The 18664-nt window shown below is 28.9% G+C and overlaps 2 protein-coding genes across 5 annotated transcripts in view; one reads left to right on the forward strand and one right to left on the reverse strand.

Moving 5' to 3' along the window:
* The window catches only part of LOC118199905 (cryptochrome-1-like), a 38414-nt gene extending 23944 nt beyond the window's left edge, over positions 1–14470 (forward strand). For 2 of the 3 annotated variants that reach the window (XM_085816174.1, XM_085816176.1), the window contains 10 exons: positions 263–405; positions 2115–2299; positions 3733–3821; positions 3942–4082; positions 4693–4860; positions 5483–5623; positions 8588–8739; positions 8943–9145; positions 9607–9704; positions 12651–14470. In XM_085816174.1, the coding sequence (XP_085672300.1) occupies positions 263–405; positions 2115–2299; positions 3733–3821; positions 3942–4082; positions 4693–4860; positions 5483–5623; positions 8588–8739; positions 8943–9145; positions 9607–9704; positions 12651–12752 (1422 nt within the window). In that variant the 3' untranslated portion in view covers positions 12753–14470. Of the gene's footprint in view, positions 1–262; positions 406–2114; positions 2300–3732; positions 3822–3941; positions 4083–4692; positions 4861–5482; positions 5624–8587; positions 8740–8942; positions 9146–9606; positions 9705–10059 lie in introns of all 3 variants that reach the window. The other variant, XM_085816175.1, reaches the window with a different exon arrangement.
* Positions 14471–16383: 1913 nt separating this feature from the next.
* Positions 16384–18664, reverse strand: part of mRpL48 (mitochondrial ribosomal protein L48) — a 45585-nt gene continuing 43304 nt past the window's right edge. For both annotated transcript variants that reach the window (XM_035371776.2, XM_035371777.2), the window contains one exon: positions 16384–16734. In XM_035371776.2, coding sequence (XP_035227667.1) covers positions 16531–16734 — 204 coding nt within the window. In that variant the 3' untranslated portion in view covers positions 16384–16530. The remainder of the gene's footprint in view (positions 16735–18664) is intronic.

Consider the following 18664-nt stretch of genomic DNA (forward strand, 5'->3'; position numbering starts at 1 on the left):
TCATATTCAAGATCGTTCTTTATATGCAAGATCACTTCATATTCTGTAGCTATACCTGCTTGAAAATTTCAGAAGTAGATTTAAATCTATGGTAGTTATGTTTATAAAATGATAAATCTTAATAAAATTTTAACTGATGAATAAAGAAAAGCATTTTTTTTTCATAATTTGTCATTTAATGCTCTGTATGATTAGCCTAAATAATGCATTACATTTTATTCATAAAATGAAACTCAAATTGCGTATATTTTCTTTTTAATAGTTATGGAAAATCACTCATCTTACGTTCGAAAAGGATCCCGAGCCTTATGGCCGTATCAGAGATCTCAATATTACAACCATGGCACAAGAAAATGGAATCACTGTCATAAGTCGCACATCACATACTTTATATGAATTGGAAAAGTAAGTTAAATTATAATAATGTTGATTGGAATTTGTAAATTACTCGGTTATGCATATGCATATATGCTTTTCTGCTGTTGTCTTTTTTTTTTAGTATAGCATGACAGATATTAACAACTCAAATTAGAATAGTAATTTTACTATGGAAAAAAGGTGGCAAAGTTAAAAGGATGTTTTTGAGAGAAATGAGTAGTGAAACTTTGCATCCAGGAATTTACATTAGCAATTTTGTGCCAGAGAATTTACTTTATAGTTTTTTTACTTTTTTGGGGGGGGGGATAGCAAAATACCAAATGCAAAGCACAACATAAATAATCAGAAGATAACTAATTTTTTATATAACTATTATATAATTTTTTTATAACTAATGTATATTTTTAAAACTGAATATTTCCTCGGCAGTAAATTGCATTACATTAATGCCAAAACTATTGTTTCTAGGAAAATGCATTTAAAGTTGTGGCATAAGTTTGGCTTGATGAGTAGGGAAGATTATTATTAAAATTATTTATTGGAAAATGATCTTGTAATTGTAGCAGAGATTAAAAGGTGAAAATCTTAAATTTGCAGAACAATTTAATATATTTGACATTAATTGCTAATTCAGAAATGCAATACATTACTCCAGATATTCTACATAAAATTGCCTAAATTAGGCTTAATTATTCTGAATTAACATTGGAATTTGCCTGAAATATTAATGCCAAATAATAATTAAATATTCTTTTGAGTGTAATAAAAATTATCTGTTATAGCCAGTATTTTTGAAACAAAATTTGTTGTGTTATCAGTAGAAAATTATTCATATTTAGAGAAATATATCAGCAGCAGATTAGCTGCTGAAATGTGTAGTAATTATTATTTTTGTTAATTCCAAGATTTATTACAATGAAATGTGCATTCCTAAACTTTCTTCGAACACAGTAATCTATCAGTATTAATCATTTTTAAAAATGAGAGCTACATGAACTGTCAGTGTTAGGTTCATTGAAATTAGAATATGTATTGCATGTAAACTTGAAATAAGATTTGATAAAAATGTAAATAACATATATTAAATGATCAATTGTTTCAATTGATATATAATATCCGTTTTTGAAACTTGGGAAAAAGGATTGGATTTCTTAATTTCAGCAAAGAACACAAGGGCTCTGTTTTTAACTTTATTCTAGGTTTTATTAAGAACATTCCACAAAAACTTAAATTTGAGAAATTTGAGTAATGCTCATTTCAAAATTAATGTTTAATACCAAGTAAGGAATATTTGTGCGTTCAATTAATATGTTGGCTTCAAAAAGTTTCTTCTCAATAATCCAAATTTAAAATAGATACAGGTACAAATTTTAAAGTAGATTTGTTTCAGAAAAAATGGATCCTAGAAAGTGTCTGTTTAAGATTTGTTACTTTGAAAAGCTGAATTAAATGTTAAAAATAATATTCCGCATAGTGAGTGTGAATAATACTTTCATGTACATTACATTCTTGAAAAAGGGAAAAAACTGTATAATATACATCTTAATGAAAATGTTATTTTATTATTGTAATTTAAGGGTCTGAAGTTATAGCAATAAAGCAAAATTACTTTCCAAAAAGTGACAAATTAAAATGTACATTTTTAGTTTGTCACAGTTTTTCAGTTGCTATATAATTCACCTTTTTTTTTTTTTTTTTTTTTTTTTTTTTTTTTTTTTTTTTTTGGGTATATGTAGGATTATTGAAAAAAATCATGGTAAATCTCCGTTAACATATAAACAGTTTCAAAACATACTTGCAAGTATGGAACCACCTCCACCACCCCAACCTAAAATTACTGTGGAAGATGTTGGAAATTGCTACACTCCATTATCTGAAGACCACGATGAAAAATATGGAGTACCAACACTTGAAGAGCTAGGTACTTGAAATTATCTTCACAATAATTTCTGTTTCTATTCAGGTCATACCTGTTTTTCTTCCTTTTTACTTTCTTCCCTCTGAACCTAATTACTAGCTACTAGAAAATACCAGATGCTACAACAATGATATCAAACTGAATTTTTATTTATTTCAAAAGCATTGATTTAAGTATCATATTTGGAATTCATATCTTTAATCATGAAATTACTTTTGTTTTCGAAAAATACTTAACTCTACGGTCAAGTAAGTGTTTTATTGAAAGGTTAAAAGAAGTTTATATAAATGTAATATACAGCTAGTTAATGTTTTATTTGATTATTTGGAAGTTAATTCCATATGCAGGATTACTAAATTCATCCATCATATTTCAAAATATTATATTTTTAAAAGTATGAAGCATGCATTAATAGTGGATGCATGGAAAGAAGCAGAAACTCACCAAGTTTATTTTACAAATATTCTAGGTGTGTATCCATTAATCATATCGCACATATCCAGGCATAACTGAATTTGGCCAGCATTCCTCGATCAGTCATCATCACTGAAGCATATATGTATTCTGTGAATTCAAACAGCATTGGTAGGTTAAATGTAAAAAAAGGTACTTAACATAGCATCAAAAGAAGCAGTCACTTGCTGTTAGATCAGGATCTGGGAGGGACAAAGTACAAAAGGTATGGAATGAACTTGAATACCACTATGTTGTGTGACCTTTAGGGAACATATAGAATATTTGTAGTTATGCAAGGAAAACTTGGCAAATTTCTCTTTTTTCACATTATTATTACTATTACAAATAAGCCTACCAGTGGTTGAGTGGAAAGTGCTGAATCAGTGAGTTTCTCTTAAAAGTCCTCTATGGGGCAACCCTCCCTTTGGATACCATTGTACGAGTTGCCAGAATGAATTAAATAGTGCTAAATAACTTATTTAAGGCCACCATATACTAGAATATCTGATGATGATCTATAGTATTTGATTTCATATCAGATTTGATGGATCTATATTTGATTTCATGTCAGATAATTTATAGAATTAATTTCATAAATTTATTGAAGTTAAATCAAAACTGATGCAAGGGAAAGAATTATTCGCAGAAATTGATGTTTATCATATGTTTTAACCATTGTAACTCCTCTGATGGTGATTGTTGTTATGTTTGTATTCTTATTTTGTTATAGATTTCTACAATATTTAAATCAGATTGAAAATTTGCAGGAGATGGAAATCTAAATTATATTTGATATTCAAAACCTATATATTTTAAGGATGTCATAAATAGTTATTTTAATGTCTTAAATATACAGCAAAGCCTAATGAATTAGGCTGTTGGAATTGTACTAAATTATTCTAACACTATTCTACTAATTCCTATTTAATAAATAATTCCTGTAGTAGCTGAAAAATTTTAACTTATTTGTATCTTCATAGGCTTTGATACAGAAAACTTGAAGCCTCCAGTGTGGATTGGAGGAGAAACAGAAGCATTAGCTCGTTTGGAGAGGCACTTGGAACGCAAGGTTAGCCAAAATTCTTTGCATGTTTATTATATTATTTGAATGCGCATTTTGTAGAGCTGTATGAGGAATTTGTATATACATGTTTAAAAAAGATAACTTGTGCTTGTTGTTTTGTTATAGGCTTGGGTAGCTAGTTTTGGCCGGCCAAAAATGACTCCCCAATCTCTCTTGCCAAGCCAGACAGGTCTGAGTCCATATCTACGATTTGGTTGTCTCTCTGCCCGTTTGTTTTATCAAGAATTAGCTGAACTGTATAGAAAGGTGAAATCTTGTTTGTGAAAATATATATGAAAAGTGATTTATGAATTCACACTGTCCACAAAAAATATTTAATAAATGAGTTAGAATTATGAATTTTACAATGCATTTACCATGAGGCGTGGTTAAGGAAAACAGGAAATAAATATTCATTATATATGCTTATTACATAAAAAGTGTGCATTTCATCTATTTTATTCGAACAATAATTTAAAAACTCTTAGTTTTTAGAAAATGAGCCACTCCAAATAACCTTTTTCCAGAAAATTTAAAATAAAAATTTTCTAGTAAGGGGCTTCTATTTCAAATTTGTATAATTAGTTAATATTCTAGAAACAGTCTTTCATTTTTGGAGGAAACAGTGACAAATTTTGCTTTTATTTTACAAAATTTAAAGAATTTTTTGTTTTTGTTTTTGTAAAAGCGTTAGTTATGTAAAGAAATAAAACTAAATTTATTGAAGCAGTTTTGATGCTAATATACTTTTGTGAAAGAAATTTTTTTTTGTAACAAAAATTATTTTGCATTGTAAGATGAAAAATTGTTTACAATATTTATACATATGATGTTGTGTTTCATGCCACATTCTGATGTCTATTGTTTCTATTTTTAGATAAAAAAAGTCAATCCACCATTATCTCTTCACGGCCAAATACTTTGGCGAGAATTCTTTTACTGTGCTGCTACAAACAACCCAAAGTTTGATCACATGGTAGGGAATTCAATGTGTGTACAGATTCCTTGGGATGTTAATCCTGAGGCATTGGCAAAATGGACGAACGTAAGATCTTAATGCTTTCCATTGCACGTTTCTTTAAAAAAAGTGGAATAATTTTTCCAATTTGCCAAACATGCAATTAATATTACAAATAAAATATATAGTTTTTATGCTATAGAATTAAGTAGGGTTAAAGAAGAGAAAAAAAAAATTTGACTGATTTTCTGTACATATACAAAGTGCTAAAAATATTTCTCATTTGTTTTAGAGGGTAAAGCCAATTCTGTATTACGAAATCAGCTACAAAGTCTCAATTTTTTATTATATTTGGTACTTAAGCAGAGAATTATAGATAAATTTGTCAAGAAGATAGAAATGCCTGGTTGAAAACTTTCTGGGAATATATGAACTTGCTAGTTATTGTTTCATAAAAGAAATTAGTAATTTGCATATTTAGGCCATGAATTCAGTTCAAAGTCCTCCTTTCTAACTTAATGTAAAAGACAGCTACATTAAAAGTAGTTTTCTCCCATTTCTTTATTTTTATCTATAGCATTAAATATTATCAACCTAGAAAATAAATTTATTTCATACATTAAGTATTAGATGATTTTTTTAAAAATTCATCAGAATGATAGGAATCAGTGATGGTTTGGTTTTGAAGTATTTGAATACTCTTTATTAGGGGCAAACTGGATTTCCTTGGATTGATGCTATCATGACTCAGCTACGAGAAGAGGGGTGGATTCATCATGTTGCGAGGCATGCCGTAGCCTGTTTCTTGACACGTGGAGATTTATGGATATCATGGGAGGAGGGCATGAAAGTTTGTTATTTATTCATATTTTAAATAATCCTTTATAGTTTTTTTCTTCAAGTTACTAAAATATTCTAATATAAATGGATTAAAACTGTTTATACTGAGTTCAAATAATTTGGTACTTCAGTATTAGCTGGTACCTAGGAATACAGCATGGACAGTCTATTATCACTTTTTCCCATCTATTGTCAATGAAATATACAAAGTGTTTCAAAAAGAACTAGTCATCTTTTAATCCATTTTGATCAAATAATGCATAGTAGAAAGAGGGAAATCTCGAGTTTCATGTAGTTGGTGACAGATTAGCACTGTTTCTTCTTTGCCTGTCACTTCAGTGTTTGTCTTGATGATAACTGCGTAACAGATACCATTTTGCGTTCTACACTTCGCAAAGTGCAAGCCCATAACTGTTCGGCATGATTTTTGTTGAGAATACCTTGACATTTAAAAACCTATTGCTGAGAGCATCAGGCAGTGGTATAAACAATTATAATAAGACACAGGATGTCTGTACAGGAAATCACTTGGCAGTCTCCACATGTCAGACAAAAATATGGAGTGCATCCGACAGAATTTTGCATAGTCCACAGAAATTCACTCATCATGCCGATAGGGAACTTGACATTACTGCAACATCTGTCTGCTGTGTTCTATAGCGACGCTTATGTTTCAGATGGTACCAGATTCAATTGCTGTAAGCTCTTCATACAGATGACAAAGAATGATATGTGGAGAATTCATCCTTTAGAATGTGTCACAAGATGACAATTATTAAACACGCTTTTAACCCCTTCGCGCCGACTACGTGCCAGCAACGAACGCACTTACCTACCGGCCGACACACAGGCGTGCCAGAGGATTGTTCCATTCTCTACCGACTGTCACGTATTTGTGCCAGTACTTTGGAACGTTTTTCAAACTATAATTTCTGCCACAAGATGGCACTGTATGTCCATATGGTTTCAGATACATGTAAATTAGACCTTCTACTCGAAATGAGAGAAGCATGACTCACATACACGTGTTTTTGATTACATAAACAAACGGAGAAATAAATGTTTCCGAATGGCGTGATTTATGACGTCTCTTTAAATCGCACTTTATTCGTACGTGGTAGTTGTTTACTGTAAGTAGAGAAGTTTTATTTGCTCTAAAGCGTTGGGTATTTCGGTTTGCAGTTCAGTTTTTAGAAAATAATTAGATCTTGTTAGACGTGAATTCTTTGTTTTTACCGTTGCAATGTCGAAGCGTCGAAAACGTTTAACAAAGCATGAAATAGCAGAAATGATGCAAAATATTTCAGATATTGATTCTGAAAGATTAACTGAAAGACATTTTCCAAAACTTTGTTCAGAAGAGACTGATAAGAAAATGAGACGACAATGCTTCGTTTGTTCACATTCCCGGAAAAATCCTCCAAAACGGCAAATGAGTTGTTACGAGTGCAAGGAATGTAACGTAGGACTGTTTGTAGATCCCTGTTTTCAAATTTTTCATACGAAAAGAGAATTTTAAGTAATATATTTAGTTTTCAGATGTATAATGTTAAAATTCATAAAATGGTGAGTAATTAAAATAAAATGTGTAAAATATGCATTTAAACAAGAAATAAGGTAATTAAAGTATATATATAAAAATATTTATAAAGCATAAGACGTTTAAATACTCTATAGAGCATTATTAAACAATGCGTTGATACTTTGGAAATTTCATGGATTTAGGCTTAGTAGCAAAAAAGCCCCCGGCCTTGGAGAGACGCTCGCGTAAGACACTGCCGGCCTCAGCGATAAGCGCGCGTTTTCGCTACCCGGCTCGAAGGGGTTAATGATGAGGCTACTTTTCGTCTAAGTGGCAAGGCCAACTGCCACATTGTTAGAATATGGAGTATGAAGCAGACTATCAAATTATACAACATGAAAGAGACCCACCAAAAGTTAATGGTTTTTGTGGTGTATCTTGGAAAAATGTATATGGTCCTTTTTGTTTCATAGATACTGGCTATCCAAGAAATGAGAGTTTTAATTCATATTTGAATTATTAATGTTTAGGTATTCATATCTGAATTATGATCATTGCAGTTTTTTTTTTTTTTTTTTTTTTGCATATAAATTTCTAATTTACTAGAAAAATTTTCATTTGATTAAGGAAAGAATTTAGCAAAAAATTAGATTTTTCAATTGTTAAAATAGTAAAAATACTATTATAATACCTGCATTCACCATAGCAATTTGTTATTGATGAAACTATCTATAATATTTAGCTATTATGTGTCCTGAAAGCTGTTAATATTGCACATCATGAGAATAATAACAGCCTTATTAACAAATTTATTTTTATTACTTTGGAAGATATTTTTTGTTGAAATGCATGGTTGCAAAGTCTGCAGTTCAATTGATAAATGTTGAAAACAGAACCAAAAAAAAAAAAAAAAAATCACTATGCTAATCCATTTGCACATAATACTGAAATACAAGTTATAGATACAATTTATCATGAATTATTCTGTATATCATGCATATACTTATCATTTGTGAAGCAGGTATCTAATTTGACAGAAGTTAAAATAAAATAATGTGAAATAAATAAATAAAATACAAACTTAAATTTCACTACTTTTAAATTCTACTAAGCGTAGAATAATTAGTATTTCAGTTGTCTTGTAATTTTAGAAGTAACTTTCTGTTATGTAATGTTTGTAACTATATATAGTTTTAAGATTTCAATTTAAAATTTAGTAGTATTGCTGCTGGCATATAAATTCGTCTACCTATTCTGTTATTCTCATTAGGATAAAATTAACTGCAAGTAGAAAATCAAATGCTGTACTTTTTTGTGAGGAATATTCTTTATTGCTATATTGTTTTTTTTAATCAGTTATGATGGTGCGGAGGAGTTATTGTTTATGTTGAAATAAGAATGTTGTGTGATGTACAGGCAGTAACTTTTGTAATTTTTTTAACCGAGCATTAGGTTTTTGATGAGCTATTACTAGATGCAGATTGGAGTGTGAATGCTGGCTCATGGATGTGGTTATCTTGCAGCTCTTTTTTTCAGCAGTTTTTCCATTTATACTGCCCAGTACGATTTGGCAGAAAAGCTGATCCAAATGGCGATTATATCAGGTTAATATACTATTTTTGCATATTTTATTTAACTTTTTGTTTAGATTAGATCAAACATATTATAAAGGATTTAATACGCTGATCTGTAATATAAAGATGATCTATGTGCAAATTTTTAGTATGAAAAAACAGCTATCGAATTTGTATTTCTTTTGCTTTTAATTATTTTTAATCATGTGTAACGTATATATCTTTATTTTTAGGAGGTACTTACCAGTTCTAAAAAATTTTCCAACAAAGTACATACATGAACCTTGGACTGCTCCAGAAAAGGTGCAATTGGCTGCGAAATGTGTGATCGGCAAAGACTATCCTATGCCTATGGTAAATCACCAAGATGTTAGTCACATAAATTTGGTGAGAATGAAACAAGTTTATCAGCAACTCAGTTATTATCGAGGAGCAAGTAAGCTTTTGTACCTTTATTCTGGACTTGTGAGCTTAAGAAATTTATATTAAAAAAATTTTTTTAAGCAAATGACAGGCATGAAAGTAATATGATTAAAAATAATAATAAGGAAAATATTACAAAAATGATTTGTTTCTTTTGAGAAGACAGTGGAGAAATGCTTTTTAACTGTAGAAGTAAGGATTTAACAAAGTAATAAGTTTGTTAATTTGAACTGATATGAGACTTCTGGAAATCATTTTGCTGGATTTTCAATTTATTTTAAATGACTAAAAATCTTGAAAATTATTTTCTCATTCATAAAAAGAGTTTTTTAATACTTAAAATTTTATAAAAAGCAATCTTTAGTAAAACTGAAATAATTTTTATGCATATAGCTAAGAAATAAATATAAATATGTATAATCATGATATTTGTAAAATATAAGTGCAATATATATATATATATATGTTTTTCAGATATGTGTAATACTTTGACCACTCATTCAAGTCAGCAAAGAGATGATGACGGATATCCCAAGATTGTCAAACGGAAAGCTGTTGATTATCCAGATGATGTAAGTTAAAGGAAACTGAATTTTTTTTTTTAATAGTGAATGAGAAAATTTGACAAAAAGACATGCATGTAAATACTGCATTAACCTCCTGAGTGGCATGATTGCCTACCTGGTCATGAAATTTTTGTTGTTTAGAGTAATATCTTATTATTTAAAACATTTTGTTTTTTATTCTCTTTAATGATCGAAATATCTTAATGAATGAAAATTTATGAAAATAGACTAAAATAATTAAATGTATAAATTTAACAAAAGTCATGCAATTCGGCAGGTTAAAAACAAAATTATTTATTTTTATTTAAAGAAATTAATCTCTAAATTTTTTTTTAATATCAAGGGTAAATTTATTTTACAGATGGAAGAAAGACGATAAGTAAGCAGCTACTTATGGTACATTCTGTACAGTCTCATTACTCATTGTTGAGTGTATTGAATATCATTCCATGAATTCTTTCACTTTTCACGCATTTCTATCTTCATATTGGTTTATATATTGGACCCAACCTTCTGCTCCATTTTCGAACACAAAGTGATTCAGTATGAATAGTGATTCTGTGACCAAATGTTACATTATTATTATCTTCACATATGTTTCATGATGTTCTAGCTTATTCCAGTTTGTAGTCATTTTAAAGATAGAATGTATTGCACAGCTCCTTTTGAATTATGTCTTTTTGCGAACATATACAGATGATTCTTGAACAGTGTAGGTTTGAACTATGCAGCTCCACATACACCTAAAATTTTTTAATAAATACAGTGTGTGCTAAAAGTAGAGCAATGTCTTTTGCAGATGAATTACAATTAAGATATGAAAATTATTTAAAAATAAATTGTTAACTTGTATAGGTGTTTCACAAAAGCAGTAGCTTAGTTCTTCACAAATAGCTAACATCAGGATCATTTACAAAAGTGACACCTACTTTTATTAAATTATTCCTTTAGGTACATGTTGAATTATGAAATATATTTCATTTTTCCCAGTGCAGGTTACAACTACAGTCAAAAGTCGTTAATCCGGACTCGTCGGGACTTCGGCGGTTCCGGATTATAGATCATCAATTTAAATCTGGTAAGATGGCATGCAGAAATTATAAAATTAAAAATATGAAACCCTAATTTATGAAATAAAGAACAATTATGATCTAAAGGGTATCAAAATTTACAAAAAAAAAAAAAAAAAAAAAAAAGGCCTTATATTTATTTGTTTACTTTATTAAACATTTCTTTCAATGTAAGTTGCTTAAGTTGCTTCGTTTTTTTATGTGATAATACTTTCTCTTTAATTCTATAAACATACATAATTTCTTGTTCAGTTACAAAGTTCCGCTGTTCAAGTCCTATAATTGCTGTGTCGAGAATACAGACTAATTTGTCAATAGAAATTTTTTTCGTTTTCAATAAACTCTGTGTCACTTTCTTCGCTATCGGAAGTGAATTATAATGACGAGGAATTTGATTTTAAATCATATCAAAGAAGGAGTACACCGAGATGAAATACTACATTTAGTAAGGAATTATAAGCCAAATAAAATAAAAACATCTGCCCTGAAGATAAGGATAGTGCTGACAGATTAACTTCCAATTCATTGCGCGCCGCGGCGTTTTTCCCCGCTCCGCTGAGCAGCGTGAAATTGATAAACAGATTTCGGAATGGTTAGACAAACGAAGGATATGCCTTTATCCATTTTTTTTTGCAGCAATTCCACTGTTTGTTTAATGGACTTCGAAACATGCTTTCGCTTTGTAGATCCTTTACATATTAGTAAATATATATCGGAAATTCTATTTGACATAATCGAAAGTTCAAACTTACTTTTATAAAATTGCTCTAACAGTCTGCAAAAAATAATAAGCCGGATCCAATTCGAAGATTAAGGAACAACGCTATCTGCAACATTAACTGAATTAGATAATTTTAGCTCAGCTTATACCGTCCGTTATACTTTAAACGCGCAAACGTAAACGTATTTTGCACACGCACACACGCATATTCGCAGCCGTAAAGGTCTTACGCGCATGCGTCAATGCTACGCATGCGCAGAAAGTTTGTAGCTTTGAGGTCCAGATTATGGATCATTTCGAATTATGGGTGTCCGAATTAACGACTTTTGACTGTGTATGCATTTATAATGTTCTTTGTACCACTGAGTAAGATTTGAGGTGTAGCTAAGCGTGTTTTGAAAATTTCAGTAACTGCAACCTGTCCTATAACAGTAACTGCAACCTGTCCTATAAAAATAACATCACTGCAGCAGTCAATTGCAGAAATTGAGTTATTTATTGAGTTTTTTCTTAATTATTTTGATGATTAGCTTTAAGTGTACAATTACATGTTAAAATCATGTTGAAGTTATTACACACACTGTGTTTATTGAGTTATGCATTTTTTTTAACATAATGGTACCTATGAAAGCCCTCTTTATTCAAGATTCATCTGTATAAATAAAAATAATATACTTACCTGCCAGGAAATGTTAAATTTATGAGCAGTAAATAAGTCATTTCAAGTATTAACCAGTTTTCAAATTTAAGAAGCACTGAGAAATAATTTAAAACAAAACATTATTATTCAGTTACTGAAATATAAGTAAAATAAATATAAAATATTAGTGAGAGTTTGCTCGATAACTCTATTGTTTGGATTACTTAGAACATGACAATATCTTTTTGTAATTGGATATTCAATGGAACCTAACAACTGAAATCGAGCCATATTCCGAGTTTAATTGAATATCTTTTAATGCTAATTTCATAATTTGAGACTTTTTTTACCATTAAATAAATATGACATTGTAAATAATGATTATTATAACTTTATGAAAATTGCTTACAATTTTTCTTCAAAATTAGTAAGCTATATAAAAGTTGTATTTGATTTCAGTAAATAAGCCTAATGTGTATACTGTATTCAAATACAGCTAATAATATTTTTTCTTTGAAAAGAATGCAAGTTTCCAGGAGGTTCTGCATTCTTCCATCAATGTTTTGCAACAGAACTTCACATTTGAAAGTACAGATTCACAGCAGCAATTTTTTGTACTATGAATAAACTTTGATAAAAAAAAAAAAACCCAAAATGATTGAAACTTTTATACATATCATAAGTCACTATGGAATAAATAAAACTTTATTTCATGTTTTTAGTTTTAGTTAAAAGTCACATCAGAGAATTATTTATTCATGCATTAAATGTGATAATCTGTCACAACATGTATATATGTAAATATTTTTATAGTCTTGTAAAAATATATTTTTGTAACAGCTTTCCTTTATTTGTGTCAGATTTGTCTGATAAATTTATAAATATTAACAAAATGGTTAATTGTAATTTTCATACCAACATTAAATTTCATGTCAGCATTTTTTAAAGATATAAATTAAAGAAACCACAGGAAAAACTGTATTAATGATAATCTTCCCTTTTTGACTAGTATAATATCTATTTTCCCACCACAACATTTTTATTAGTTTTATTGCTTTTTGTATATAATTCATTACAAAGAATTAATATCATGCGATTCTTATATTTATTAATGATATATAATTTTCATATTTATTATTCAGCATGTATAATGAATGTTTTACATATGATATGTTTTAAAAATATTACATTTGCAGACTGAAATTAAGTAAAATCTTTTATATGATGTATAAACATTTATATAGTTTGTTTGTATTGTATTGTCTCTGCAGAAGTGTCTAGTTGCAGGAAAGTTTTAGAAATTTGACATTACTGAAGAGATTTTTAGTCTTAAAATGGATTTTCAATATCAGTGATTCAAATCTCTTTTTAGAATGAAATAAATACTTTTGAAAATTTATATGAAGAAAAATTCAAATCAAAAATTTTAAATTTATAATTGAATCCAGTCTTTTTTAATAAGACAGGCAGTGATCAGTAGTTAATGACTAAATGTTAATTAATAGTTAATGATTTAAGTAGTTACTGCAGTCCTATCAGTAGATATGACTAAATCCAGGAATAGTAGTATCATAATGTATAATTGAGTCACCTTTTTGCAATTAGCAATGGACAGATTTCACTTTCCTTTAGTTGTTTAACATCTAAGACATCATATCATAATTTTCCAAGAAACATTTCTTAAAAGTATGCATTGAAGAAATTTAATATAAAATTTCTAAATGGAATATATAATTAATATTACATACAGTCTAGTTTTTCTAACACATAAAACAACTGCAATTTTAACTGACCTAATTACCAATTAATGTATAAGTTTTGTACAGTTTTTGTATATAACTTCTCAAAAGTTTCAGATGCAATGCAAGCCCCATGCTTAAAATTAGAAAGCAATACCGAGTATGAATAAAAAGGGATTAAAACTGCCCATATATTTCTCTAAAAGATATCTTTCATGAATATACCTATTTAGGAACTTATTCCCTGAAATTCTGTTAGTCACATTTTCCATGTAAAACAGTTTTCCTGTCGACTGCCCGTATGTCAGACCAAATGAAAGTCATTTTTAAATATATATGCAATGTAAAACTTCCATATGTCTTACTTTTTCAAGATTAAAACTGAAGCTAGACAATCTAAATGCAGTGTATCAAGAATTTCCTCTAATAGCAAACATTAATATTTTGTACATTTGTTATTAAATGTTACATGGTCATGCTGGTGTTGTATAAATATTCATCCTCATAAGGATAATCTATTTAATTTAAAACACGTGTATTTAATTTCTGAAAGTTTTATGCAGTCTCATATTAAATTGGACAATAAATTTTTTTTTTTATTATGTGTTGTTTTTATTTTCAGAAATGTAAATTATTTTCATGTGTTTATCATTACAAGGTATATAAATTAGATTTTCTGTACTAAAAGGGGTTTACGTAATTAAATAGTTTTCTTTACTGTGAATAATTAAAATTATTCACGGTAAAGAGAAGCTATGCGACAATATATTTGAGCAATAATAAGGCATTTGTGCAATAAAGAAATTACTTTTTAGCAATGATACATTTAAAAACACTTGAAATGAAAGTTACTTGTTTTCATACCTATCAGAAATGAATATGAAACTTCAGAATACATAACAGCAGCTGAATGGTTAAGACTGTTTTTTTGACTGGGGTAATGAGCTGGCTGCATGGGTATTTTTCATTCTTTTCCCCATGTGTAATATGAATATAAACCAGTTTTTCTTAGAAAGTTTTTCACAAGGACATGCATGCTTTGCCATATTCAAACTACATTTTCAATATATACAGTATTGCTTTTCCTGTGCAGTTAAAAATTTTATGATTAATTTGCCTATTACCTTGATAATCTGAATGATTTTCAAATTAAATCTGAATAAGATCCATCAAAAAAAAATTTTTTGGGAGGGTATTTTACAAGTAAAAATAGGTTTTTGATTATTGTAATACTTTCAACGGACTATAAGTTCAGATCATGAGAACGCTCATAACATACTGTAGTAGCATTCACTATTCGCTGTTGATATGTTTCTGGCAAAGAAGTACAGGCCAACTACATCCTCAGCCCATCTACAAAGAAATGCAGGCCAATTTTTCCCTCAGCCCAATTGCCACACCACAGTCACTCATTGTGGGACTTCTCGATAATTTCTTGAGGGTTTTCTGAGTCCCAAATTCTGCAATTCTGTTTTTTCACTAAAGTTGTTGAATGGAAAGTGTGCATCATCACTGAACATCACTTTCTTAAACTGTTGCCCACTCTTTGTTTCACAAGTATCCAATTGGCAAATGCTTGGCACTTTTTGTGATCATTTGGCTTCAGTTCTTGCATTGGTACGATTTTATAGGCCCAAAGGTGCAGATCTTCTTTCGGAATTAATTGCATGCTGGTTCTGGAAATATTCAATTGTAAACATCGGGGAAACAGATTGTGTCGGATTTGCAACATTATCATTCACAATGGCGATGTTTTCTGCAGAACGACTAACTATCGTGCGTCCTGAGGGCTAATATCTACAACTGAACAGGTTAAAATTTAGCAATCAGTCTCATTATAATCAGCTTATGTGCTGCATTACGTTGATCAAACATCTCGCGGAGTTTGCGAATAACATTCACCACATTTATAATAAGTTTTCATTCTGACAACATGCTGTTCCACCATAAAGCACTCCATTCCTGCCTGTGAGGTAAACAGCATTAAGTTATTCAGCGCTGCATGACTATTAACCGCAAAGATAACAGATGAAAATCATGCAACGTTCAGTGCTGCCACCTTAATAGAACAGAAATGATGGGTATTTCAAAAGTTGCATTCTTTATGAGATACCCTTAAGGATAAAATTCTGACATTATTTTATTCCTCTCAAATTTACTATCATCATGAATGTGTTATTTTAGCATTAATAGAATTAGAATCCCAACTTGGTTGCTTAAAACATATCGTTACATCTACAGATATTTTAAAACTTAATTCTCTGTTCCCCCCCCCCAAGGAGGAATTCCTTAAATTGAAATATAATTGAGATTGAGTAAAAATAAATTTACACTTGAATTCAAGTACATTAAAACTGACCAACAATAAGCTAAGGTTTACAGAAAGAAATAGCAGGATACATACGAGTACTTCTCACATTAATAATCTGAAAAGTGGCTTGTTTTACTTAAGCTTTTAATTAGGTCATCATGGCCTGTCAATTTTTTATTTATACTAGTCAGTCTTAAACATTAAGAAATTTATGTCAATTTATTAAGAATACACATCAACAATTGAAACATGTTACTAGTTTAAAATGATAAAGATATTTGTTTTAATAACTTACATTTAACATTATTATTGAGTAAAATCTTAGATACAAAATTAAACATAAATACATGGTTAAGGTTTAATTTTTGTACTTGCTTCAGGATCAGTCAACTCTTTTAATTGACCTTTAAGTGCAAGCAATTCAAAATCTGGAATATAGCGAATTTCATCATGTTTTTCTTCATGTGGATGAATACTCACTGTTACTCCTATTGGTAAAGAAGACTGTATAACTTCAAAAAATAAAGGAGCCGAGTAGGCTGCTAGTTCAGCTATCTGAAAGATTTAAAATGTAATACTGATGTTTAAAACATAATCAAAAACTTAAAATTAGATGCATATTCAACTTAAATAAGATTACTTCTGTTGAAAATCAATAAACAAGTGGACATGAAAGAAAAATATGCAATCTGTCTAATAAAAATATACACTTTCGCACATATTAAAAATTTAATTGACATATGGTATTAGAAAAAAATGACCTTTTAAAAAATATTCTTGCAAACCTGGATTATTTTCAGTACAAGCATAATTGCAAACTACTTAAGCTAAACAAATGAATGAGAAAAGTGTTGCTGACTACGTAGGTTTAGAAAGTATAAAATCATGCAATATATTTAACTTGGTAATGATGCACTGATGGAGCTTTTTACAGTTATCAATAAGAAAAATACTTTCCTTATCTAAAAAAGTTAAATGTGTGTTTGTTAGAAATTTTAACTAGATATAGGGGGGAAATCTGTTACAGATTGATTGGCCTTCTAAAATTTTACTTGAAAATGCTGATCACATTTATATCATGCAGAATACTAAGATAATTGTAATACAGGACAAAATAATTAATTGTTATACTTCATTAAAATAAATTCCATAAATACTCCTTATTATTAAATGTTAGAATTATAAACTGCCTGCTTGTTAGAATTATAAACTGCCTGCTTGTATCAACATTGATAAAATTTAATTTTCATCAGGGGACCTCTAAACACCTTTATACTTATGATGAACCTTTTATTTTACTACCTTTATACTATGATGAAAAGGTGTATGTAAAGAACATTCATCAGCCTGATTTGCAACATTACTTATTTCACCATTTGTTTTCATAATAAATTTACCATTGGATCTAAAACTTTTTAACCACATAACTAAGAATCAAAAATACATGTATTATCATAAAAGCATTTTCCAGTTTAAAATCATTGCATCCTAAATGCAGCATTTATAATCAAAGAATAAAACATTTAAAATTTATATTCGCTAAGTATACAATTATATCTATTTTATATTCATAAATGAAATCTTTACATTACAATAAAATATATTTACAAGTAAATAAAGGGCAACAATACATAATAGCAAATGTGAAGATTAATTATTGATTAGAATTAATGAGATGAATGAACCTATTTCACTGTAATTTCAAGTGTAAGTCAGGTTCAAGTTGCAACCATGTACTTGCTATATTTTTAATTAATATCATGCTTATTTTGCAAAGATTTATGAAGTGATGAAAGGCATTAAATATTTTATTGATTTGAGAATACATTTATCTCTTTTTTTTTTAAAACCAAAAACAGCATAAGTTATCTTTTTTGGAACATATTTATGAGATTTTTATCTTATAAAATATTTAAAAAGCTGATCTGTATCTTGAACTGAAGTATTACGTAGCATAATATCTGAAACAGAAAATAGATCTCTCATCTAATGCTTATTTTCTAAATTTTCAAGGAAGTTAAAAAAAAAAAAAAAAAAAATCCTTGCAAGTTTTACATTTTAATGATGTCCCAAACAGAAAAATATATATCTGAATAATAAAGATTAAAACAAAATGTTAAAATAGATACCATTTTCACCTACATTAAATTTTTTTATGCAAAATTTGCACCATCAAAAATAATTTAATATACCATAATTTGAGAAACCGTGCATTAAGATAATATTGATATTATTAAAGAGTGTAAAAAAGTAACATGTTTTAAATAAGCTAGTATATAATAAATAATAGGAAACTTTAGGACCAAATAAAAAGAATTACGAGGTGCAGAGAGTTGAAGCATTGGCATGTCCACAAAAATCTTAGCAGAGCCATTGGGTATAAACTTAAAAACAAAAATCCTTTAAATTGGACTTTTAAAATATTCATCTCGTGATGTTTTAAGTTTAAAAAGTAAATTTTATAAAAAATATAAAATCTAACTTA

This window comes from Stegodyphus dumicola, chromosome 4 (genome assembly GCF_044657685.1).
Source record: "Stegodyphus dumicola isolate Sdum_Otavi_A_Nest chromosome 4, ASM4465768v1".
Taxonomy (NCBI): Eukaryota; Metazoa; Arthropoda; class Arachnida; order Araneae; family Eresidae; genus Stegodyphus; species Stegodyphus dumicola.